Genomic DNA, 26,761 nt, shown 5'->3' on the forward strand with positions numbered 1-26,761 from the left:
TATTAGTAACGTAGCTGCTATCAGAGCACACAAGGAAGTGTAAATTCCCAAGCACCACACAGCAAGCTGTATGTGTAATTAAATACATAAATATTCACATATTACCTGTCTCTACATCTATATTGTCTAAGAACCTCACATCTTCCTTGTGTCACTGATACTGGAGATCTTCATCTCTCTGCCATATAACTGCATTTTAACGCTGATGCTGGAACAAAAACAACTGTACAGAGTATGTACATGGGTTTTCTGAGAAATGAATGGCAGTAATAATCATTTGTAGTGTAAGGATCAGCGGTTGTGCCCAGAGGCAGATGTACTGGTACTTCTCTGGTATGCCTTATCTTCCTCTGGGTGTAGAATCTATGCAAGGCTGTGTCTGGAGCAAATTTTCTTGCTGCCTGACTGCAAAACTGGTTTGATTTCAGAAGCTGTGTGACATGTACACATGACACTGCAAGCTCCTAATACTGTGGTGGTCTTATTTAAGTATGCCCTGGATGTTTAAGAGGAGAGATATTAAAGTAGTTAAAAGTTTCTCCTTTTGCTTTGTAATCAAGACTCCATCAGCACTGTAGTTGAACTTCTAGCCAAAGGCTAGAGGTAAGTCCAGGGACTGACGGGTTTAGAAATGGGGTGTTATGCAGAGTGGATTGGGGACCTACAGAGGCTAGTGAGGAGGTCCTCAGCTAAAAAAAAAGATTGTGTTTAAGTAAATCTTTGGTCTGTATCTGGAAGAGCAAAGATTTAAACCCAGGTTTTCAACAAGCTGAATAAATGTCAGTAACTGTTTGCTTTCTGACCTTGTCTCTGTTCCCTTTCTGACTTGGAGCTGAGAACCTTTTTCTCATTACAGCTTCTTTAAAACTGGAAAGTTTCTTTTGACAAATTGCTCACCTTAACTCCAACACTTCCTAGATTTCTTCTGTTGGACTTGACAATCTTAATTCTTTTCCAGCATCATTTTGTGGGGGTGAGGTGCTGTAACTTGAGTGAAATAAAATGAGATGTATAAACCAAATATTTCTTTTTCACGTAGGTGCCCATATGGAGAATTTTGTCAATATCTATTGCATAGACTTGTAGCTTTTAGGGCCAGAAAGGATCTTTATAATCATCCAGTTCCATCTTGGATATAACAGAGGCTGCAAAAATTTGCTCAGTTGCTATCACATCAGTTGCACTCCACTTGAGCTACTTTGGGAAAGAAATGCATTCTTAATCATGCTATGAAAGACTCTGTCATAATATTCACAGAAAACAGGACAAAGTGAAGGTCAGATCTGAATTTTCTCATCGGGGAAATTAGAGTCTTTGATGTTGCATAATCACAAATTTTTATACCTTCACACTCTGTATTATACAAGTGATTCATTAAGCTATAATAGATGTTCCATGTCACTCGAGCATCCTCCTTTTGAACTTCAGAAATGCAGATGTATTCACAGACCTAAACTGGAGATCTCATTTTGAATGTATATGTGCATGTAGCAGTGTGTGTACTACAAGAAGGAAGTGTTATTTGTGAGAGTTATAGGCTTGTAAACCACAGAGGCATTTGCAGATATTAGATTTGTTCAGCTACATTAGCAGCTGTTTTGAGCTTTTGGGATCAATGGGTTTGTATGCAATAAAAGAATTCTATTTCCAGTTAATACAAAAGAAATCTTATAGGTAGATCATTTGTCTTAAACATTCAAAGAACTTTTTAATTAAATAATAAAATATGAAGGTTAACATTGGGGGAACTTTTTCGTCAAGCAGTCACCTACCCTACAAACTATTTTTCTTTAATATTAGCTTTGGCTTTCCCCAAGCAATGCTCCAGTCCTTAGAACTGCAGTGTATGGTAACACACTCCAATTAGTGGCCAGCTGTGCAGCTACATAATTATTATTTGAAGACATTGCCATTCATTTTTCTATATCTCCATCGTATCCCCACTCAGTGGCCGTAGACTGAGCAGTACGCTTTAGTCACGTGTGATACAGAGGTCCTATGATATTTTAATTGTCTTTGTTCCCTTTCTCTTTGAGTCTCTCAGTTTTGTTTTTTTTTTTTGAAAAGGGGCATGCAGAACTGCATAATAATAAAGGCATAAGTTCATCATAGATTTATTTAGTGACACGATGATATTTGGCTCTCTAGTCTTTTCCAAAAAACTACTAATACTTGATTTTTGAATTCTGGTCACTATCAGCCATTGAATTGACATTTTCAAACAGCTGGTGTGCCTCTTAAGGTTTCATTATTGAAGGGTAGCACTCAGTTCTGAGTCTATTATCTATTATTGTGTACATAAAATTAGTGGGTTTTTTTCTCACCCTGTGCTCTGCTAAAATCAATTTACATTGAATCTCATCAGTTACTTTGTTGCCCAAGAGGTTGTACCAGAAGTTGCATCTGCAATTCATCAGCCTTTGCCTTTACTATCTTGAATAATTCAGTGTAACCACCACATTTTATTAACTCAATATTTATGCTTTTTACCAGATGATTTATGAAAATATGGAACAGAACAGATCCTAGTGCAGGAACAGATACTTTTTTCTACCCCTTGTTTGCTATGTCTTTACCTACTCTTTACCTATCTTTTACCTACCTCCATGTGAAGACTGCCTCTCTCACACTAAAGGATGTTCATTTCTTTAGGAGTCTTTGCTTCAAGACTCTGTCAAGTGCCTTTTGTGGATCCGAGTACACTGTACCAGCCAGAGCTCCCTGGTGTACATGCCTGTTGACTCCTTCAGAGATTGTCAGCAGAATTTTGAGGCACAATGTCTTTTTGCAAAGCCATGTCAGCTTTTTCCAAGTATAATCGTTCCCTGTTGTTGTAGTCTGTATTTTATCCTTTGGAATAGTTCCTTCCATTCTTGGACTTCAGGTTTGCTTCTCTATAGTTCCTCGGATCTGTCTGTAACCCTTGAAAAAGAATCTGGTGTCATGTTTGCCACCATACAGTACAGTGGCATGGAGGTTTGTTCAACAATACTTTCTGTAGCTGCAACATGTTTTATCAGCTAAAGTACATGAGATCAATTTTCATTAAAATTGTAATATATAGCTTTATGCATACATTTGGAGAGCATAGATACAATGTAAAAGTCTATAAGATTAATAGTAATTGGAAAGTTAAAATGCAACAATGGTAATTTTCTTTGCAGTTCTCACTTTGTGTAGAAACAGATGTGCTTCCAAATCTGTTTTAACAGATTTTTCTTTTTTATAGATAACCCATTGACTAATGCTGTAGAAAATAAACACAATACTTTCATATGATATACTCACAGGTAAAAGATGAAAATTTAAATGACCTCTTTTACATGGAAGAGCCTGCCTACTTTGGGTGTAGGTTCCCAGATATTCTCAGAGACAACACAGGAGCCTTTTTCCCAACTAAGAATTTTATTATAGGAATGTCTATCAGCTTCGATGCCAAACATAAACTAGTGCAGAACAATGAGTATGCTTACTTGATCTTTTATAGGTAGATGCCTGAGTCTTTAACAAAGATTTTAACAGTAAGTTTTTAATGACAGACCTAAATTTACTCCATTTCAACTTCAAATTGCTTAGATGTAGTATCAATCCAGTTAATGTAACACTGAAATCAGAGTTGGGCAAGTAAGTCCAAGCACAGCTTTATCCTAATGCAGCTACTTGGCTTCAGGATGGCTGGAAATGTGGACAGAGTCATCCCACACCTACCTTCAAAGAAACCTGAACAGTGATATATGTAATCCAAGAGTGAAGTTTCTTGTAGTATTTCACTCAGGATTGGTGCTTCAGGGGACACTAAGGAAGGTAAATATACTCATAATCAGAGTAAGCTGCCCATAGACAGGTTATAGATCCTGACATTTAATGTAAGAAGTTCTGCTATCAGTCCAACAGCTCAACAGGAGGTTTTCTTCCCTTTCCCCTTTCCCCTTTCCCCTTTCCCCTTTCCCCTTTCCCCTTTCCCCTTTCCCTTCCCTTTCCCTTTCCCTCTCCCTCTCTTTTTCCTAGCTACTGTGTGGTTGTACCTCTTTGTTTAGCCCTTTAGCAGAATGCAAAATTGGGTGTTTCTCAGTAGTCCTCTTCATTCTCCACCCTCTTTTGGCATTTTCATGTTTTGAAGATCCATGATAATTGAAATCCTAAAATGCGTAAAGCAACATATGAGTATTGTGAAGACAAGTGTGTAGTGTCTTGAAAGACACTGTGCCAATGAAGGACAAAACGTCAAGAAGGACAAACAAGAGGCATGAGAGCAGCGTGGCTGAGGCTAATGAGTACATGTCCAGCTGTGTCTGCCCTTCAGACGGAAAGCAGTTGAATACCAGTGGCTGGAAGCTGAGGCAGATGGCAGTGCAGGATTGGTTAGGAGCAGAGGCACAATTCAGATATTACTCAGTAATGATGCATTTTATATCTTATTCTACAATAAATGAGTAATCTGCTTTATATATACGCTTGGAAGAAGTGGCTGCTGCCATTGTGCTGCTGCTAGGAGGCAAGGGATTAAAAAATTGAAAATAAAGTAAAATAAATGACCATTGCTCAGAATTTTAGCTCTAAATTCATATATACAAACAAGCCAAAATTAAATGTACCATCCTTTCTTTCAAGGCGGTGCTAAAAACGCTACTCAAAGACCTGTGAACCAGATCAGTGCTTTCTGCTCTATTTTAATTTCTGCAGTTATTTTTCTAGCAGTCTGGCAAATCAGACAATAGTGCATAATCCTCCCTTATGAGCATCTATAGAAATGTGAAAATAACTAGCCTTTGCCTACAAGGAAAACATGTGAGCAATTAGAAAAAACAGAGCAGGTCAAAAAAGTGGTAGGCAGTCAGAGAACAGACAAAAAGGAAAAAGAGTAGGAGGAGAAAAGTGTTAGCAACACTACAACACTTGCATCAGTTAGAGGGGGAGAGAGAGTCTATAGCAACTTGAATATCTGAATGTTGGTTCAAGTGACAGACTCAATCTAGACTTAAATGTAGAAAATGGGAAAGCAAAGTTAACAAGTCATATACTAGGATTCAATGAAAAAATATTTTCAAATATTCATGTTAAACTTGGGGTACATTAATTTTGATCATTTTCAAGTCTCTGTGTTGCATTTTCTTTCCCTGAACATTTCAAGTTAATTTTATTATAAAGAAAAACCTTTGGAAAGGAAGTTTGTTGACTGTGCAGGTTTGAAATTCACAGAACAAGATTATTTTTAAATTCATTTCACTCAAGCATTTTCATCAGAAACTCAGCTATGAGAATTATAAATAAAGTGATAGATAACTTGATGCTTGATTATCTGAACAAGTTCAGCCTGAGCTTTATGATTTGTATTTTGAGTAGAAAGACATAAAGTACATGACATGAAGTTTGTTTGTGTGTGTCTGGAGGCTCTGTAGATCCCGAAACATGTAGCTTTCTTTAATTGATAGTTACAAATTAGACACTTGTCTCTGCTGTGTGCAGTACCACCAGGATGTGGTGGTACATCACAAAGGAAGGTATTTATTAGGCAAAGTATGACTCTGTACTGAATAGAGCTGCTGGAACTTGAGGTGTCTGACATTGATCCTTCACACCTCTGAGGGCATTTAGTTAGAAGATTGTCTGATGAGCTTTGCTTCTAGCAGTGTTCATAACCTGTCTCTCCAATACATTCTTAGCTTGAGAACTTCTACATCATCTGTCTCCCCTCTTCCTCCACGCGTGTGGGAAGGACAGTAGGAATTTGATGTCACTGAGTGCCTTAAGCTTGCCCCAAGAAGGTGGAGGAATAAGAGCCACACAGGTGTCCCTTCACTACCCCTTTCCAGGAGTAGCCTGCAGCCAGCATCAGGCCGGTGAGAACTCATGTAGTGTTTACCATGGTGGTTCCTCACCTTCAATATTAAATTAAGGATACATTAAAAAAATCAGTGTTTACTTATTAAGCAAGTAAATAAACTGTTCATAAATCCGTTACAGGAAATTCTTCAGTCTTCTCCTTCATCTTTAGTTTTGCCAGCTGTTGACTGCGAGGCTACCAGGTATCTTCTGAGATTTCTTCAGGGGTCAGGAGATTGGAAGCTAACAAACATAACTAATCTCGATGCCTCTCATCTGGAAGTGAATACATCTAAACCAAACTTACTGGTGGTTCAGCTACAACCACTTGTCAGGTAGGAGCTTGTCACAAACAAAACTGACCCACATGTGTGCACGATTTTTAAAGCTTTTGAAAATGTTACTTGTATTCAGGAAATTTAAAAAACAGGGTGGAAGCTTACAGAGTTAACAAAGTTATTTCTCTTGCAAGGGTGAATTCGGTGTTTTTTATAATCCCTTGATGACAACAAAGGGACCACTAATAAAACTAGATGGCAACATACTTTTAGCAGCAAGGCTGAATTATTTGATGCAACACATGATTAACCTGCAGCATTAATTGCTAGAAGGCATTCCCGTGGTCAAAAAAAACTGGCAGGATAAACAAGCAAATAAACATACAGACAAACCTGAAGTTAATATGACTAGAAAGACTGGTTTTTACCACTCTAGAAGGAAGAGAAGGGCTATATTTCTTTGTGTTTCCAGGCCTATGACAACTGTGATCTAACAGAGGTAGAGAAAGACTGTTCCTTCAGGTGAATGTATATTTAGAAAATATAAGGCATGGGTGTATTGAGTCCCTCTGCTCAGCTTCTCCTGCTCTTTCTTCTTCCTGGCCTGTTCCCTGTGGCATTTGTACATGTCGGTATAAGGTGCATGTATCAATAGGTCCTAAGGAAGTTCAATCATAGCCATCACATCACTACACAAAAGAAGACATGATACCCACTTTAAGGAACTCATGTACAAATGTCAGACAAGGGACCGACACCAAATGAAAAGCAAGCTGTGCAGACATTGGTCTAAATAGCATCAGCAGTCTGGTTTCTCTGCAGCTAAGGAAGTTTGACGGGTTTGAGGAATCAGCCGAAGATGTGGTCCTTGTACTATTAATGGCTTTGCAGAAGATAAAGGTCATAAGGAGGAGATGAGAGAATGATGGAGGGACTGACGCTTGCAGTAATCCTTTTACTAGTCAGTATCTTTGTACATTTCTGGTTCACATTGTTCTTGCCTAGAAAACTATTTTAATTATTTTTCTCCCACTCTTTTTGTAGTGGTTTAAATGAGATTTCCACCCTAGAAGCAATTGCTGAAAATGGTAAGCAATATGACCAAGATATAACTAATATTTCATCATTTAAATCTGTGTTTTCACTTGAGCAGACTGTGTTTTCTAGTTCCTGGGTTTTGCTGTAATACTACTATTTTAAGACTCTCTTCTTCCTCATCTATAGTACTTATAAGCAGTCAGTTATCATAGTGTTGAAGTACTGAGCGACTGATTCAAAATCCACCAAAATGGGTACAGCTCTGTGATCATTCGCTGCTGCTTCAGGCATGGGCTTTTGCTCAAGCTCTGAGATTCTCCCAGTTCAGAGTACAAACCCTGCATCTCCGTGCAGCGTGGACCACCTCCTTAGGTCTCACCTTGCACACCAGCAGCTGGAGATGTCAGGCTCATCCAGCAGTTTGAAGATTTTGGTCTCAACAGAGGGTGTCTGAATTAATAGGAAAATTAATAGGAAATTAATTTTTCTTTGTAAAACAATACTGGTGTCCTTCACAGCCTTCAATTTTAGAGTCTTTTACTGGTTTTGCAGGTATTAGAGACTACTTGTTAAAGTTGAATGTCTCCATATAACACTATAATAAAACTTATCTTGCCTAGCATCTGGCTGAAGAAGAGGTGCCATACACCAAAGGCACTGAGAGGCATCTCTTTTTTTTGCAGGGCTTTCACTTACTACTCTAAATTAGAGATTGAGTTATGAAATCTGCAAATCACTGTAGTGGTAGTTTCAGGGATGTACATTGTCGGGTAGGGTAAGGGTAGGGTAGGGTAGGGTAGCGTAGTGGGCTCCAAATTAAACAGTGTCCTTAGTGCCTATGACTGTTTCTATCCAGAGCTGGGGGTGTAAAATTAGAAGCAGATTTCAGGGGAAGATACCTTAGTAGTGGTGTGTCCTTTTCTCTTTGTTTTTGCACTACTCCAAAGTGAGTGTAGTTTTTGTGCTCAAATAAGCAACTGGATTTCCATCTCTGAATTGGAATTGTTTAGTTCTCTTTTCTTGTCCCTAGAGAATATTAGATAGGAAAAGCCTTGTCTTCATATTGGCTTTGGCTACACCCTGGCTTTTTCTTTATGAGACATTTCTTTCTTCAGCTGCACAAACTCAAAAATAAGCTTCCCAAACCCTGCCTCAGGCCACTTGGTTTTGGAACAGCAAAGTTAGCGGTGAACCTTTGGGATGATGGAGGAACAGGTTATACCAACTTCCAGGTTAGTGTCAGCTAGATGTTATCAGGAAAAAGGTATGTGGATCAGGGAAGATGTGCCACTTTGTAAGGCCAAATGCAAAATCTGCACCTAGTATTCTTCATCTCAGCTGTGCTCTGGAAAAGTGGGAGTGTGGGCTAAATACTCACCTTCTGGTTTATTTACCAAAGCAGGCACTCAATGCGATGCTGAATAAAAACTGGAAATAACATCACCAGGAAGTTTTAATACAGATGAAAGTTACTGAGCCACGATTCCTTAAAATTATCCCACTGAAGGCTGCGCAGCAGATGGGAGAGAGTCGGAAGAGAGTCATTCCAAAAGTAGTAGATAAGTGTCCCAAACACAGTCTTCCAAGCCATGCAATCTGGGCTCCAGCAGGTCTAGGTGTCTAGGTACCGTTTGCAGCACAACCATCATCATTTGCCAAATAATGTTGTCAGGAGACCCTTCGAGGTCAGAACTGCTTGCAAGGTCATGAGTTACTGGTTGTTACGGAAGGACTGCTGACAGATCCCACCTGGGTAAGCAGTAACAAATACTCTTTGTCACATACCTGCAACATGACAAGAGAATTGTTAACCCATAAATACTGCTTGTAAAATTTTTTTTATTGCAGTATCAACAGTAAAACACTGCAGACCTAGCAGGCTGCCTAGAAGTTCACAAAGCCTCTTATGTTTGTCACAGCAACCTCGTTCCTTTCCGCTGTAGAGAGTTTTAAAATCTGATGTAATAAAATGTCAGAGAAATCTTTCCTGCCGCTTTACTCACTGCAGACAGGAAGCTCTGTAAGACAGAACTAATGGGCTCAGATTCTACCCAAAGGAAATGTGCTGTTCTGAAATATCTAGAAGCTGGAGTAAGCAGAAGTTTTTAGCACATCATTAAAATGAGGCTTATTAGGAAATCCAGACTGGAATTCAGAATCCAAATTTGCTCAAGTTTCAAGGGATTCAGGCTTACTGTTTTCTTTATGCTTCTTTTCAGCATTTTTTCTTTCTTTCTTTTGCATGAGGTAGGGTTTGACATTATTACTCAGTTTTTGCCAGTTTTCCTAAATGTTTCTCTGCTCAGGAGAAGGTTGCATTCTGTCATGTCAGTCTTACCTGCTGGATCCCAAATGAACGATAAAGCTGCCTATGACTCCATCTGTATAAGATGAGGCTCTTTAATTGCTATTGCATGTATTCCTTTTTCCACTCTGATTCTCAGTGCATTCCTCTTCCCACTCTTTCTCTTCTCTCCTGTTTTCCCCCCTCTGATCTTGCTCTTTTCGGTTCTGTCTTGTTCCCAGTTTACACTCTCCCTTTCTTTTTACTTTTCTCCTCCCAGAACATTTCTTCTCAGTTCATTTCTTCCATCCCTTCCATTCATGTGTAAAAGCACACAAAGAAATTAGGGTAGATTAGAAAGTAATAATAGCACTAATCCTGCACTCCCTTGTGAAATTCAAAGGACGTGTCTTAAATGAGTTAGAAAGGTTTAATGCTTCCACCAGGGCATAGATGCAGGCAGTTATGCTAATTGGAAGGTGTTATCCTAGACAAACTGTTTTACATTCATAGATCTACATAGTGTTTCCTTGATCCATGCTATCCAAAAAAACACAAAACGAACTTCAATAGATCCGCTCTAAAATCACTCTAACATCAATATCACCATCTGGAAATATCTCTTGTCCCATTAAAGAAAGAGCCTGGGATGACTAATACTCCCATTTAGGCATGTAATTTAGGTGTTTTGAAATATTGTGGAAAAATCTGGGCCCTTTCCCCTGGAGAATTTGCAAGTACTTCATAAGCAAGGTAGAGTTGTGATCACAGGCAAACAAAAATCTATATCAGCTCTGTTGTTGTGAGAGTGTTCACAGCAGCTTCTCTGAATGAAGGAATTGCCTCTAGAATCTTCCCAAAGGCAAGAGTTATATATGTTACTGGTAACTATAGTTACACATAGCTCCTTACTGAAGTGAAATGCAAATAATGTGTCATTTCAAAAAGTAATCAGTTGCTTTAATGAAAGAAAAAACAAAGATAATCTATGCATTTTTCTATGTATTATTTTTTCTTCTGCAAATTTTAGCTGAGGCTGCTGAGGATATCCAGTGAGTTGCACTCTGTGCACCTCATGGAATACAAAATCTACATTATGTAATGCCTTAGACCTCCACACACGACATACTAACACTAGTAGTATATAAGCAGTTGTTTTTCTTATTAAGTCTGTTTCTTACAGTAGATCCTTTTAACAGTAATTTTTTAGAAGGGAACTTTACATAGCTATGATTCTTGACTGATACGAGGAAATCAGGTTGGTTAAAACCCTGCAGAAAAACAAATGCTTGCATTTTTTCAAAATCTAAACATCTTACTCAGCCAAGAGGCCATAATTACTGTAAATAGAAGAGGCTAAAAGGGATAATAATATAAGCTCCACTTCTAGTACACGAAAATGAAATACAGTTTCTGTAACATAGAACCTTGAAATCTGAGAAGCCTGTACGTCCAGGCTGTAAAATATCCATTCACCAGACTGTTACATGGATGAGAAGTGGGAAGACACTGAAACAGTAAATGTTAGTCTGATTGCTTATTTCTCTATTAGTCCCAATAACAACACTAATAATAGCTCTTGATTCACAACTATTATGCTCCTTATCATAAACCGATGCAGATGTTAATATTTCTGCATACAGCTGGAAAACATTTATGAGTTGTAAGTATTTGTTACAACTGCCTGTGGTTTCAGAACTAAAGGAGAATCTTCTGTAGAGGCATCTCTGGACTTCTTTGAAAGGTCCTCTCTTCCTTACTTGACTTTTCCTTCCTTTTGCAGAAATATTCCATCGTATTTCTACTTTGGCCTCTAGTGTAGTCAACAGCAAAATTTTCCATATCCTGTTGAGGGTGCAGAATCAGTCTTCAAATCTACTGAAACAAAAAGGAATATTGCAGCCAATATTATGCATATCATGCCCCAAACTAAGCACTATGTTTTGAGTATTTTTTCTCAGTGATTAGTTCTGTGTACTTTGTAATTCAGAGAATGCTACTACTTAAGCTTTATTTATTTATTAACTGGTCACTTGACTAGTGGTATATGCATCCTGCTCTCATCCCTTAAGAAATTTCTTCTGCTCTTGCTTTTAACTGCCCAAAGTTCAACCTTTCAGGTATTGTTTCTACAGTATTTAGTTTTCAGTTTCAAAATCAGCCTTTTTTCTGAACTGTTGTAATGTAATTGTTTTTTATTGTCTCACTGAAATTGTGCATTTTTCAAGACACTGAACATGTCTTATCCGGTTCGTAGCTATTGACATATAAATGGTACGAGCACTTAAATTGCTCAAATAAACTAAATAAGCTTAAACATCTAGGTCATTACTTCTCCGACTACTATAGGATTTTAGCTTTCTCAGCTTACAGAGTTTGTTAAATTATACATGTTTCTATTTATAGACAAAATAATTGGAAGACTGACCATGGATCTGCAGGAACGAGGGATTCATTTTTCAGTAATTTATACTGCAGTGAGACCTTCAAGGGTGAGTAATCTTCAGTGCCTAGAACTGTCAGATTTTTGGCATCTAACAACTCAATGTTTACAAAGGAATGCTGTAGATGATTTTCAAGATTACACAAGGAAGCAATCTGTATTATATGAGGTTTTGACCAGAAATGATTGCATGAATTTTCATGTATGATAGCTATATCACATAATTATTGAAGTTTTACTGTTGTAGTAGACCATAAATCTGCCATTGTCTTTAGAACTGATTATCTTTAAGGACTATAAGTTTTGTATTTTTTTTTTCCATTTAACTCTAATGGTTTTATAGTAAGTTCTATGTGAATCCTTACAGAGCTTCTTAGTGCGGCTCATCAGTAAAGCCTGAGCGTTGTTAATTAACAGAAGGCTACTAATTTATCAATTTTTAAATTAATTGGTTTCATTTCTCTTAGTTAATATTTGGTATTTACAACTGGAAGCTAAAGTTTTCACCCCTGCTGATAGTTAGAACACAATTTATAGATCACATCATATTAAATTAGCAGCAAGTAGTAATGCAGAATAGTTATTTATGCTGTTACCTGTTTTGTGTGAGATACAGGTTGTAATCAAGAAATATTTAAATTTTAATTTTAATGCAATTAAATGGAAGACAGTTATGCTTTGAGAAAAACAGAATACAGTTCCTGCCAAAACGAGAGGCATATGAGGGATGGGCTGTATCCTAAAAATTGGCAACTTTGGAAGACACATATCTGTTCCAGTGCTAACACACCTGAGCTACTAATATGATGCTTAGTTTAATTTGAAGTTTAGTTCAAACTCAAGATAATGTCATTTGAGAATACAGAAGATATAATTGCCTTGGTGTAGGCAACAGGAAAACCATTAGTTGGATTGTCCGGCTCTAGTGTGAGCACTTCAGACAGGATCTTGAGAAGCTGGAGAGTTTTCAGGAGAGAAGACTATGGAAAATTCACAGCTGTTCTTAACAGAAAAACACCATCTAGAAAACCTGTTTTAAATGGGTATGAAGTCCCTTTAGCTTATCCAAAAGAACAGTAAGAGGCAACTTGACTGCACTTCATAAATATTCTTTAAGGTAAAAGTGGATAAGGCCCCCAGAGGTGTTCTGTGTTCAATCAGAAATAGTCTGGGTTTTTGCAGGGAGATAGGATCTTGAACCTCTGGCTATCCAACAAGATGATCAGAACAGTCCCTTCAGACTCTAGGAAAAAAGCTAGTTCTACTGAACAAAAACAAGAACTTTCTTCAATAATCCACCCTGTGAAATTCATTTCCAGAGACTGGGTTTTGGAGAACAGAGTTAGAATACAAAGACAGAGCAGCATGAGGAAGATCACACTGATATTCTCTGTGTTGTATGTTTCTTGTGGTAAAGGAGAGGACATAACTCCAAGATTTCTGATCTGCCTTGTTTGTAAATACTTCATTATTTTTTTAACAAGGATCCAAAATAAAAATTATTTAGTTATTGTGGCTCTTTGACATCAAAGGCACATGGGCATTCTTAGCTGCAAATTGCATTTAGAACAATTGGAATGAAAAATATTTTTAATTAATGAAAGAATTGGTGTCAAGAGAAGGAATTTTTCAAGCAATTTTAAAAGTTTGTTGTATTTTCCATGTATGCATATTTCAGCAGGCTTTCTAAATTAAGGTGACTTTGAGCAACTGAAACACTCGTAAATAATTAAAGCTATGTGTTTTAACATGTTCTGCATTTTTAAAAAATAAGCAATTTAAACTTTTCTTAATTCTTTAAATTCAACGCCATATAAAACCATTTGAAGCATTTTTTTTCCCCCTGTAATAACTTTAAGTTATTTCAGTGCATTCAAGGTTATCAGCTTCTGTACAGAGCTAGAAAAGGCAAAATGGAAAGTATCTTTGAGGGTTCATTGGTCTGTATGTTTATGTAACCTCTTCTCAGTATGTATTGCATATCTTTGGCTGTGCTTGAAGTACAGAAGATGTGAACTGTTTTGTAACCTTAAGCTGAAGAACTAACTCTTTTTGCTTAAGTTATAAAGACTATATTCCATGATCTAGAAGCTACAGGGTCACTCCCCAGTAATAACCAAGATCACTCTGTATGAGGAGTAAAAGGCTTTGATCATATGGAAAAAGATTTTACGGATCTTTAGTACACTTGAAAATCAATAGCAATCATTCAGTATGAAAGATTTCCATTTACTAAGTTGGCTTTTTCTTGCTAATGAACAAAATGAGCTTTAAGCATGACAATTAAACAGAAAAAAAAGACACCTTTTTCTGATCAAGTAAATTAATTTTATGCAATGGAGCTCCTAAACACCGGGGCTATGAGATACTTCTCTCCTGATAGCTCTAGCTCCTTGCTGTTGGGCAGGTGATTGCTTCGTAGCATTATCTTGTTACATTCATTCTTCCATTGCCCCAAGCAGAGAAAAGTAAGTGTGAGAAATGCATAAACTGGAAAAGAGTCCAGACTGCTGTTGGCTCACAGAAAGTGAAATAATGAGACAGGAGGCAAAACTCCCCTATGATTGAGTCTCTTCTGACTTGATGAGCAAGAGCTGTTTAGCTTAGTCAGTGCAGCCACAGATCCCTTTGGGCTATCATAGTTATCGGTTAATAACCCCAATGGACAATGGAGATTTATTCAGGCTGGTTCTTGTTCTGTTCCAGTTTCAGAATTTGAAGCTGGAAGACAGAATTACAATCCTGAAACAGAGGCTGTTTGGTGACCAGTTCAGTTTTGGGCCCCTCACTACAAGAAGGACGTTGAGGTGCTTGAGTATGTCCAGCGAAGGGCAACGAAACTGGTGAGGGGTCTGGAGCACAAGTCTTATGAGGAGCGGCTGAGGGAACTGGGGTTGTTTAGTCTGGAGAAGAGGAGGCTGAGGGAAGACCTTATCGCTCTCTACAGCTACCTGAAAGGAGGTTGTAGTGAGATTGTGTTGGTCTCTTCTCCCAAGTAACTAGTGATAGGACGAGAGGAAATGGCCTCAAGTTGTGCCAGGGGAGGTTTAGACTAGCTATTAGTAAAAATTTCTTCACCGAGAGAATGGTCAAGCTTTGGAACAGGCTGCCCAGGGAGGTGGTGGAGTCACCATCACTGGAAGTGTTCAAAAAACGTGTGCATCACAGAATCACAGAAGCACAGAAACACTAGGTTGGAAAGGACCTTCAAGACCATCAAGTCCAACCATTAATCCAGTGCCACCATGTCCCCTAGACCATGTCCTGAAGCGCCACATCCACACGTTTCTTGATGTGACAATTGGATGTGACAATTCAGGACATGGTTTAGGGAACATGGTGGTGTTGGGTTAATGGTTGGACTTTATGATCTCGAAGGTCCCTTCCAACCTTAATGATTTTGTGTTTCTGTGATTCTGTGAAGTGGTTTCACTAACCAGTTGATGATTCCTCTGGATATTCTACCCTGTTGTAAAAGAGCTGCCTTCTTCCAACAAGCTGACTGCCACACCTTGCAACTCTTGTTCTAAAATGCTTCGCCTTCAAGGTCTGGCTGAGTTGGGCTGACAATGTGAGAGTTATTTGTATCACCTAATTCTGGGCAAGTGAAGTGTAAATGTCTACATCTGAAGTCATCAACCAGGATTCTCTTTACAATAAAAGACTTTTTAGGGTATGATCCTTCTTACCTATTTTGTAATGGAGTGCTGCAGTGAGATTCATCTCACCCTTCCTGATCTCCTTTGTCTCTGACAACCATGAAGGCAGTCTTCATGCTTAGGTCAGATCTTGACATATACATTTAGTCAGACAACTCTCACTGCACGTTTCTCATCTTCTTTTCCATTAAAAACCAGAAATTTATACGAAGAATTGATAATCTGATAACTGACAAGACCTTTTTTCCCCTTGAAACTCATTTGATAGCTTATTTTTCTTCAGGAGAATCAAACCCCTTTGCAGTCCTTGTTCCACTCTTGCAACAGGAGTTCTCATGAATACATGAATTTTTGTGTTCTTGGGGACTATGATCAAAGTCACCCCTCCTACTTGTGCTTACTGCTAATTAGTTTTTTTGGCTTCTGGTTGTAATGCATAATTTTGCCTGTGCTGTTGTAATTTGAGAGGTTAAAAAGGCTGCAGTGATTCAAAGATAGATAGGCCTCAAACCATAAATTTCATCATGATGCCCATCCTTCAGATCCTCATGGTGTCCATGTCATATTTTTACAAGTTTGCTTCTGAAACTTCTGCATGACAGTTTTATAGTTTTTATCTCTTCTCAGTTAGATTGAATGCTGAGGAACCACATCTTGCTGAAAGGAGATTTATGGCTACTTCCCAGCTGATATTCATTTTGCTGACTCCACTTTTTACAGATGCATTGTGAAGTGCTGTTTAAACCTCTACTGCCTCCACATTTTCAGAGAGTTTCAGCTACCGTGGGCTTTTGACTGCTTCAGTCTACAAGCTGTCTGCTCTAGTTGGTGTTTAAGTGTGTGAAGTCTTTGATCTCACTCAGAGCCAAGGAATATGAGTTAGAGGAACTTTATTTAGCCATAACTAACATGAGCATCTGCAGCACAAGAGGTTGCATTGACTCTTAAAAAGTGTCTCTTGAAGGTATCCTCAGGTGCTATTGATGTGCACCCCAGCTGAAAAGAGTATGAATAGGTTTTGTCGTCTTTGACAAGTGCTTGTGGTTGCATTTTCTTTGTCTCTACCTTCTACCTAATGCATTTTTTAAAATGCATTACATTTTGCAGTGTTACATCTTCCACTTATATCCAGCTCCTCTTTTTTTGTTGACTGTTCAGTTCACCACTCTGAGGAATCTAAACTCTGCAACAGCTACCCCACTGACTTCACAGCTTCTGATTAATGGAATGCTTTTAATCGTTTAATATACTCAAATGTTATATAATGGAAGCTTTCGCATGCACCAAATTTTAGAAAAATGCTTATAATGCCATTTGCTAGAGTTGGGGTTGCAGGGTGGATATCTGCACACATCCTTGAATACAGGAATTGCCTTATTCATTTACTCTTGTATTTTTTACATTTGAAGGAACAATTATAGTTTGAGATAGTATAATAAAGCATCAGTGCTTCCAATCTAAAAGAAGAAACCACAGGAATTCCTCATCCTCTAGTCCTCTCCCCACTTAAAGGATCCCATTATAATAAAAAATAAACTTTAACTTGTAGATGAAGAATATGCATTTAATTATTTCCTAGCTAACTCATTTTTTTCCACTTAATAGAGGTAGAGTTTTTTTAAATAATTACAAAAGGACTGCTTAAGGCTGGTTGAAGCCAGTTACATGTCACTCTAGAGGAAAAAAAAAAAGACTAGCCAAATTAGCTTGAAAATTGAGTTCTAGGGATGTGAGAAATGCTTGTTAGCAATTCTGTATGATTCATTCCATGTGTTAGTGGGGGATTCAGGGAAATAACTGAAAACTAGTGTTTTACCTTTAACCCTAGACTTTGCACTAGGGCATTAAGATTCACTTACTTTAAACATTTTTGCAACTTTAACTTTCATTTTATATTTATGTTTTTATATATATATGTTTATTGACCTCACTGGGAAATGAAGGACAGCATGGAACTAAACTATTATTCTTATCTGATCAGAACAATCTTTTTATTTTCAGTTGCTAGCTTTTTAAGGCATAGATGAAGCCTATACAAGTGTTACATACATGCCAAATTAAAAAGTTGTATTTATTTTGCGTTTAAAACTAAGGACCAGGAAAACTGTGTTGGGGGAAGGATGGTGGAGAAGGACACAGGTGAGGATGAATTCTGTCTCAGGGAAAAAACAGAAATTGGTCAAATGCAGGTATAAAAATTGCACTGAATACTCTTAAAACTACAGTCATATATAGGCAGAGGTCATAAACATAATAATTCAGAAAAAAATTTAGGTATACAGTTAAAATGGAATAGAATAAATTGAATGTGTAATTGTAAACAAGCATATTGATTCATCATGTTGGTAGGCACACTAAAAACTTTCTGGAAGGAAAATGCCAAAGTATAAAATTCATTAGAGTGACAGAATAGATCTGTAAAAGACAGCTGTTGTATCTTAAAAGAAGTTTGGATTCAAGGAGAAAAAGATAAGTGTTCTGGGAATTCTAGAGTCCTATTCTAGGAACAGAGTCTTTGAAGACTGTGGCCAAACATGGCATCCAAGTGATATGACTTTAACCTAAAGATTGAAGTGATCCATGTGTCTGTGATTTGGTGAATTGCCCAGTGAGCTCCACTAATTATGTTGCCTGACACTGTTTGTAGGCGAAATGCAAACTCTTTAACACAACATATTGAAAGCCCAAACTGTATGTCAAAAAGCATTTTTGAAAGACTGCTTCTTTCCCCTTACCCTCCTCCCCCCATCCAAACATCCCAAACCGTGTCATAGTTAAACAACAGAGTGAAAGAGGTGAGGCTATTAAACGTACTAAAGACATGCTTCAAAATACAAAGTCCTGTATGCATACAGAAAATTAAAAGGAATACAAATTCTTGCAATTTCAGTGTAAAATCATATGGTAAACTTAAAGAGATTCAGAGGAATAATGTGCAAAAAAACATAAAAATATTCATAAAAACACATTAGACATTAATTCTTTCAGAGAGCATTGAATCTAATAAAAAAGAGGAACGCTGAAAAATGAGTGACAACACAAAGCCAAATGAGTCTGTGTGTTGATCATCTCTGTGGTGGAACATAGAGAAGTTCTCACCTCAAAGACTTTTTTAGTAATCATCGAGCCTCAAAAACTTTTGTTGTTACTGAGGTGGTAGTGGAAGAGATTTCAGAATAAATCAATAAAATGAACAGCAGCATATAACCAAGGCCAGATAATTTTCACCTAAGTTTTAACTAAAATAAGAAACTGCCAAACTATCAATTGTCACGATTTCTGATGTACAAGTTATAAAATATAATTTGTATAATCTATATGCATATATTAAAACTATAAATTAATTTGGCTTTAACTCCAGAGGAGCAGGAAGTGGCAAGTGTGACATGCCATTTGAAAAGAGGCTCCATATCTCTGGAGAATTACAACCAGGAAACTTGTGTCCTGTACCGTCAACACTGGCTGAAACTAAAGTAGTAAATATGTGGATATATGAAGAAAATGCAATGTGGATTCGGTGTTCTTTGAGAGGCGTAAAATACATCAGTAAAACTGATACTGTTGCTACAATAAAAAAGACAAAAAAGTGAAATTATTTTGAGGGAGAAATAAAAACAATAAAGGTAGGAAACAAAGGATAAAAATAAAGGATCGGTGTTTACAGTGGTGAGTAGTTACCAGTGGAATTCCCTGGGGATTGATGTCGATACTGTCCTGACAGAGTCGTCATTGGCATGGAAAGGGGGCTGAAATCCGAAGGTGCCAAAGTTTGCTGGTGTCCTGACAAGCTGGAGAAACCACTCACAGCACTGCATAACTGGGTGACAAAATGACGGGTGAAATCCAGTGTAAAGGGAAGTAACACACATAAGGAAAACCTTAAATACGCGTATTACACTGCGGTGAGTGGCCGCTATTTCTCAGAAGAGAGGTTACGGTGCGGCTGTGGGTGGACCTCTCGGAACATCCCGGCAGTCAGCAGTGGGATGAATAGTGAGCAGAGCGTTCCCGACCATTTGGAAAGGAGAAGGGCAAAGCAGCAAGCGTCAGCTTAGTTCACTGAGCCCTTGGTGAATGCAAGTCTCCAATGGAATAGTGTGTGTCGTTCTGGCCTCCCCAACTCCAAAGCGATACAGTACAGGTACGGGATTAAAATATTTTATCTAGAAAAAATGACAATTATGAGGGAAATAATAAATAAACCCACCAATAACACAGATGGGCTAAGCAGGAAATAGTTATTCCCTGTCTGTGGCCAGTATTTACGATTATCACCACTCACAGACCATAACACAGGAATTCAGGAACAGCAAATTCCTTTAAAGAAACAAAATAAACTATTTTGAGGTGACAAAAGTACATAGATTTCAGTGATTTGGTGAACTAATGGAAGTAAGATAGGAAGGAAGGATAGAAAGAAGATCGTATTACACATGTCCACTTAAATGCGACCTTCAGCTCTGAAGGTTTCTAACCAAAGATTACAGAAATCAAGGAGGGTATCCTGGGACAAGTATTGTTTGTATTTACCCTTTTCTTATTTTTAGCTGCCAGTTACTATCAGTAGCACTGGCAGTGAGCGAGGTGGACCTTTGGTCTCACACAGTTTAGCTGGTCTTGTGTCTTGGCAGTGGAAGGTTGGGATATTGACATAGCATTTCTCTGGGACAGGAATGTAAAAGGTAATATGTAACTTATTTAACTAAGGGCCATGAGCCAGAACAGGCAGCCCACAGATTAAACAAAGCTCCAGTAAAGAAAGCTCACGGACTTTCCACCTCATGCTTGCCTATTAGGTTCTTGTAGAATCACCACTTCTGAAAATTAAAATAATTGACACATCAAAAAAATGCCTGCTGGATGTAAATCATTGTTCTGCTGGCAACCAGGAAAACCATAACAACAGTGGCCTTGTCAGTCACTGGAAATTGGATAGGTAGCCCCTCAAGCATGGTGCAGTTTTCCCTACTTTCAGTGCAGTGAAGCGGGTTGGATTCTCAAGATCCTTGTGATCTGGCAACTCTGAGTCCCTTCCCCATTCATTGCTACTGGTGACCACAGAGACTTGTATCTTCAGCATCTTCTCCAGACACCAAAGCCCATAGGTGTGATCTTTTTCAGAAGCAGACATGCATTCCCATTTTAGGGAAACAAAGGCTTAGAAATGGGAAATGATCCCATCCACCCAGAGGATCACAGTGTATGTGTCTCCTCCCAACATGTTCCTAGGGCTGAAGAGCCAGGAGCTTGGTGCTGTCTGGCTAGGTAGCTCCTGCGTGTGGTCAGAGCAGTACTTCTTGTCTTCCTTCCCTTTGTAGGAAATTGAATGAATAAAGCCAGTAAAAGAACCAGCTGGTGCAAGCACAGGGATGCCCAGTACACTGGAAAAAGCATTTATATCCTGCACCATTTGATTTCTATTGCAGCCTCCGCTGTCTGCGCTAAAGGAATAGCTGTTAGAGGAACAAAGACACGTTTTACTAAAACATGACATAAAATTTTGCCAATAATCAGTAAAATCATAGAATCATAGAGTAGTTTGGATTGGAAGGGACCTTTAAAGGTCACCTAGTCCAACCCCCCTGCAGTGAGCAGGCACATCTTCAACTAGATCAGGTTGCTCAGAGCCCCGTCCAGCCTGACCTGGAGTGTTTCCAGGGATGGGGCATCTACCACCTCCCTGGGCAACCTGTGCCAGTGTTTCACCACCCTCACTGTGAAAAATTTCTTCCTTAGATCTAGTTGAAATCTACCCTCTCTTAGTTTAAAACCATTGCCCCTTGTCCTATTGCTACAGGCCCTGCTAAAAGGTCTGTCCCCACCTTTCTTAGAAGCCCCCTTTAAGTACTGGAAGGCTGCAGTAAGGTCTCCCCGGAGCCTTCTCTTCTCCAGGCTGAACAACCCCAACTCTCCCAGCCTGTCCTCACAGGAGAGGTGTTCCATCCCTCTGATCATTTTGGTGGTCCTCCTCTGGACCCACTCCAACAGGCAGATCCCTGATTCTGGGAAGTGTGTGTGATCTGATGGCGGAATAACAAACCCTAAATTTTAGTGCATCCAATCTGTAACACAAGACTAGTTAGAAGAAATCTGGATTATTTCATTTTAGTTTCAACTGGCATATCATATTCTATCTTTCTTTTCACTTTAGAATAGAATTCATTCACTTCATGTAGTGTCACAGAATGTTTCAGTTTTCAAAATTCAGTGTTTTGTGCTAAGGAAGACATTTTGTTGCACAGTTATAGATCTGCTATATTTATGCATATAGTGGTTGTGTTTTTCTTTACTTTCTAACTCTTACCCTGCCTGCAATCCGCTGAAGTATTAGAGTCTGTTCAAAGCCATCAGCAAATGATTTTCTGCCATTTAAAACAGAAAAGAGGGGACATCATTATTCATACAGAGCCATTGTGCCTATGCAGCCATCAAACTCATAAGTACAGCATACATGCCTCTAAAATTATGATAGAGGATGATAATTTTTTTGTGTCATTTTCAAGCATATTTATGACTTTAACAGAGAAATATATCATTGTTTTAGTGATGGATAGTTTTATTGAAGTGTTCTCTCTAAAAATTACTTTTATTAAATCCTACAGGCTTTTCCATAAAAATCTGTGAACTTGGAATTGCATGCAAGCCTCTGTTCACAAAGTTTACACATTAGAGCTTTAGCAGACAAAGCTAAGAACTAGGCAGGGGTGTTAATAAAATGCTGACAGACTGTTATGGCAGTGTTTGTGTATTGAAATACAGATCTTATTTCTTTCTGCGGACCATATTGTCCCGTCCTTTGCAGCTGACAACTTTGAATTGAATTGGATTTCAGTCACCTAATATATGATATCTTTCTTTTTAGAAAGTTGTCTAATTAGAAAACTGACTGATTACAGAAACTTGTGGTGTTAATACCTTTCAAGAAAATAGCCCTGTACAGTCAGACCCCTGTGCAGTCACCTGTGTTAGCACCAGTCAAACTACATCAGACCCAGAGGCAATGGTGGGAGGATTCTGGGGCTCCCCAGTAGACCCCTGGACTGTTTGCTGGGGATGCTGTAAAGAGAATAGGCAAATTTGCCCAGCATGAGGCATGTGATGGGATTTCTGGTTTAGCCCAAATGATTGAGTGATTTCGCAGATAGATATTTAATGAATCTCAAAAAGTATCATTCTACATTTTAGTGCACTATGGTACAAATCCAAAGTATTCCAATGGAGAGATATCTCTGCCTCTGTGGCTTTCAGCCAAATCACTTGCAAAATCCTGGAACAGAATAAGGAGGGTTTCTTGCCCTACATTGAGCAGAACTATCTCAAGGTGAATGTTGGATCCCACTTTGCCTCCTCACTGTTGAAAACTCCTTCCTCCTTCCCAATACATTACTTCCTTATGGTCCTAATGATATTCGTTACTGCTGCTCCACAGTTTTTCTCAAGATCTGAAAAGCCAGCAGGAGCAACTGCTTGTGGTTGAACCAAATCCCCAGCCAGGCTTGCCATTATCTGGCATTGAAGCTTGACTATGGTGTAGGAACAACAATAGGCATCAAGCTGCTAAAGCCATCCCACAGGAGTGCTGGAAGGAAGTCGGTCTTTGTTTTCTAATGCCCCTCACCTTATAAAGCTCAGTTTTCCAAAGTTTAATATCATGACAAGGGTCAGTAACTACCAGCCACAGAGGTGGCAGTTACACCTAACTGCTGGCAAAGGTTCCATGCTTTGGTCTCATTTTGTTTTAGTGGATGGGCTAGAGACTGGTAGGAGATGAAGGAAATGATGAAACTGAGATTGATGACATTGGCTGGGATGTGTTAACTGGAAGGGTTAACTAGGCTTTGGTGGAAATACATCTATTTTGAGACAAACTTGGAAGGAGGAAAAGGGTTTATCAAAAGAAAACAAAAGCATGTTTATCTCCTTCAAAAAAGCATGGATGTTATTTGTAAGATTAGCTTTGTCTAGACTTTCTGATGTGGGTTTCATCTATATATATGCCTTCCAGCTTACATACACTAGTGTCAGAAAAATTAAGTGGATACTGAGTGCAAGAAAGCAGAGTGCAAGGTAAGCACCTTTTTATTGATTTTCTGTGAAAAAAATGCTTGGTTTAACTTCCCTGTCAAAGACATCCAGTTTGCTAAAATTACTGGCCTTTGCCTTTCGATTCTGCAAAACTAGGAAGACAGAGCCACACTCCCTTCACAAGTTCCTGCAGTCCAAGTTCTGGCTTTCTCTGTTTTCTCCAAAAGAATTGTCACACACAGATGGAGATGCCAAGAGCAAAGAATGGTGTTGCCACATTGAACACAGTATTTTTACAGGGACAATCTGACTGTTTAAAAAATGAACTGGTATTTAGACTCTCATTTATTACAGACAGACTGGGGAATTGTAAGAACGACGTGTAACTTTTTAAAGTTAAAAATTTATTTCCTTGAAGTATCAATAAAAATTTGAAGTGTAACATGTAATACTATTGTCCTGTGCACACCCCTTTCTTCAAGTTAAGAAAAAAAGGTAGACAGGCCTCCCAGTTTTGCAGATTAGTCCTCCAAAGTGCTGCAGGATCAAAATATTTAGTGGAGGGAGGGAGAATTTTATAGATATTCAGATTTTTAATTCCCCTGTGGCTAGCCTACATCTGGGGCAAACTGCTGGCAACTCTCCCAGCACTGTCAGTAACACATTTTGGCCGCTGTCCGCATTTTTCAATCGGGTAACCCACCAGACCCATACCTAACCTCCATCCACTCCTCACTACTTACCTGTTTCCTCCTACTGCAGCAGAGGCTCCTCAGCCTTTTTCACATCTTCCATGGCAACTTGGATTCCACATACGGACATAAGAAAGTGGGGAAAACAGCCAGTTGGAGTGGGTATTGCCCTTAGCAGTCAAAAATGATGTAAAATCTCTAGCTTCTTTTATCTTCAGGGCAGCATTGCCTGAAACAGAGCCCAAAATCTGATATTAAAGCTGGGGACATTGGCATCAGTGAATACTCCTTGAATGACACATCTGGTAGATTCCTTTCAGGATTAATTCTGTTTTACAATGTAAGCTCTTAATAATTTTTTTTTCTCTCTTTTATATGAGATTGAAAAAATCTGATTAGCTAAAAGGATGTAAATGAGTTTTAACAATCTGGTAGATGATCAGGACGTTGTTTTCATTGCGATGATTTTATTAGGGTTATTTGTCCTAAGTGAAATTGAAGGTAGAGAATTTAAGTGTAGCAGCTCCTTCCACTGCTTCTCCAGCTCATATATATTCCGTTTTACGTTCTAAAATCAAGCTTTTTTTATAGACCAATTACTGCTCTTCCTTAAGTTAGCTAAAAAGTTTGGTATAAAACTCAGTTGAAAGTTGGAGTGACAAAATAAGAGGAAATATCAGGTTTTCTTCATAAAATTGGGACTGCTGTGGCATTTGTAGACATGCTTGTATATCCCATACATGCAAAATTTTCCTACCTTATTTTAAGACCTTTTAAGCGGAATCATTATCTCAAGTGCTGCATCGAAGCACCCTCCTCTGCTCTGGGTTCTGGCACTCACACGGTCCCTGCTAACTCACCCACCCCAGCACCATGATCAGGAGCACAGAGCAGTCATGTTTTCTGTAAGTGGAAGAGATCTCTTATACAGCCCAGTGCTGCAAAAGGGCAGGCCTGTGAGGAAACACATCTAGCCATAAACACACGAGCTGAAATTGCAGATTGTGTTTATGCAGGCTACTGAACTGAGCAGTAGAATAAATATTGCAGTTTTATTGTCCCTTCTAAGAGAAGATCTCCAAGTGCTTGGTCATGACTGGGGTACTCTCCACAAGTCATAACAGTACTATCAATTATAGAAGAGATCTTTATCTCTTACAGTGAGACTTATATTTTGACTTTAATGTTCATGTCCCAGCCTGGCTTTTGTGGAAAACCCTGGGAGATGAGACGCAGAAGGCAAGGTAGGAGCTGAGTGTCACAGTCCCCGAGCCATTTGGCTTGCTGGTAGAAGTATGCACGCTTGGACAGGGAAGCCATTAGATGATAATGTGAGCCAGTGAGCTTGGTCAAATATCCTGCAGGGCACTAAAATGATAGCAATCATTGTTAATAAATGATTTCTATTGATGTAGTGTAACTCATTTCTATGCATTCTTTTTCCCCCCTGCTTTATCAGAATATTAATAAAGGGAAAAAAGAGGTGAAAGATTCCTCTGGGCAAAATGACAGGCTATTGATATTTATTTCAATGCCTTGGTTAGACTTACAATTGCTTTACAAAGGTGCAAAGTAGCACAGAATTCACTTCAGGATTCACTATATCATAGCAAGCAGTGGCCTAATGAATCCCTACCAACCGCTGAGGTGGAACTGAAAAGGATAAAATATATTCTAAGGATACCATTTTCTAGAAGTTTAATTTCCATTTTTTTGTGAGGAGCTCCTTCCATTTTCAGCAATCCAAACTTAATCCTGCTTTGAAAACATTTTTCCTCCTATGTACTTTTAAGTATGACCACCTTAAGCTCCTTCTCTCAGTCCTCTTGTAAATGCCCTCAGATCTGCATTCCCCATCTGGATCTACCTGTAGATCCATGCAGTTAGCAGAGAAGAGAATGAGATTTCCAAGTAAAAATTCTCCACTTGGAGTATGTTTCCTCTCTACCAAATGCTGTGCTTCCATGAACTTGCATTATCTACAGTGTGTTTGGATCTTGGTACTTTGTGTAACTCTTTCCGCATGTGCATATGTATAAATGCACATATGTATGTGAGCAACAGAGGTATCCAAGTCCATGCTTATCCTAAATATTGTCATAGGTCAGTTATGCATGGATTTTGAATTAGGCTATCTTTATTTTAAAGCATGTTTCGCTCTGTACTTAGACCTAGTTTTCTATTTTGTCTCTCACTGAAAAGCAGCGCATTACGTACCCGCTCGCTTTTTCTGCCTAGACTGGTGATTCTGGTCAGTTTAAAGTTTCTGCTTAGGAAAAAAATCATTAAAGTTGACAGGAAATATGTCTGAGTGAAAAAGTAAGGGCCTGGCTCTCACAATCCAAAGAGCTTACTGCAGTTTATACATGCATACAAAAACTGATTTTTCTAAACCAGGGTTTTAAATTTTCCTGAATCTACTCAATGCACTTTTTTACCTGCTTTGTTTCCCTTGAAAGCTGTGTTGTAGTTTTACCTCAGGCTGTTTGCATTGAAGATAATTAATGTGGAAAGAAAGA

At 38.6% G+C, this 26,761-nt stretch overlaps 1 protein-coding gene across 1 annotated transcript in view; it reads left to right on the forward strand.

The window, feature by feature from the left end:
* Positions 1–26,761, forward strand: part of LOC104624003 (V-type proton ATPase subunit S1-like) — a 48,286-nt gene that overhangs the window by 11,483 nt on the left and 10,042 nt on the right. Inside the window, exons 5-7 of the mRNA XM_010291251.1 lie at positions 5,965–6,158; positions 7,146–7,189; positions 11,830–11,915. Coding sequence (XP_010289553.1) covers positions 5,965–6,158; positions 7,146–7,189; positions 11,830–11,915 — 324 coding nt within the window. The remainder of the gene's footprint in view (positions 1–5,964; positions 6,159–7,145; positions 7,190–11,829; positions 11,916–26,761) is intronic.

Source organism: Phaethon lepturus, unplaced genomic scaffold (genome assembly GCF_000687285.1).
Source record: "Phaethon lepturus isolate BGI_N335 unplaced genomic scaffold, ASM68728v1 scaffold11757, whole genome shotgun sequence".
NCBI classification, from domain to species: domain Eukaryota; kingdom Metazoa; phylum Chordata; class Aves; order Phaethontiformes; family Phaethontidae; genus Phaethon; species Phaethon lepturus.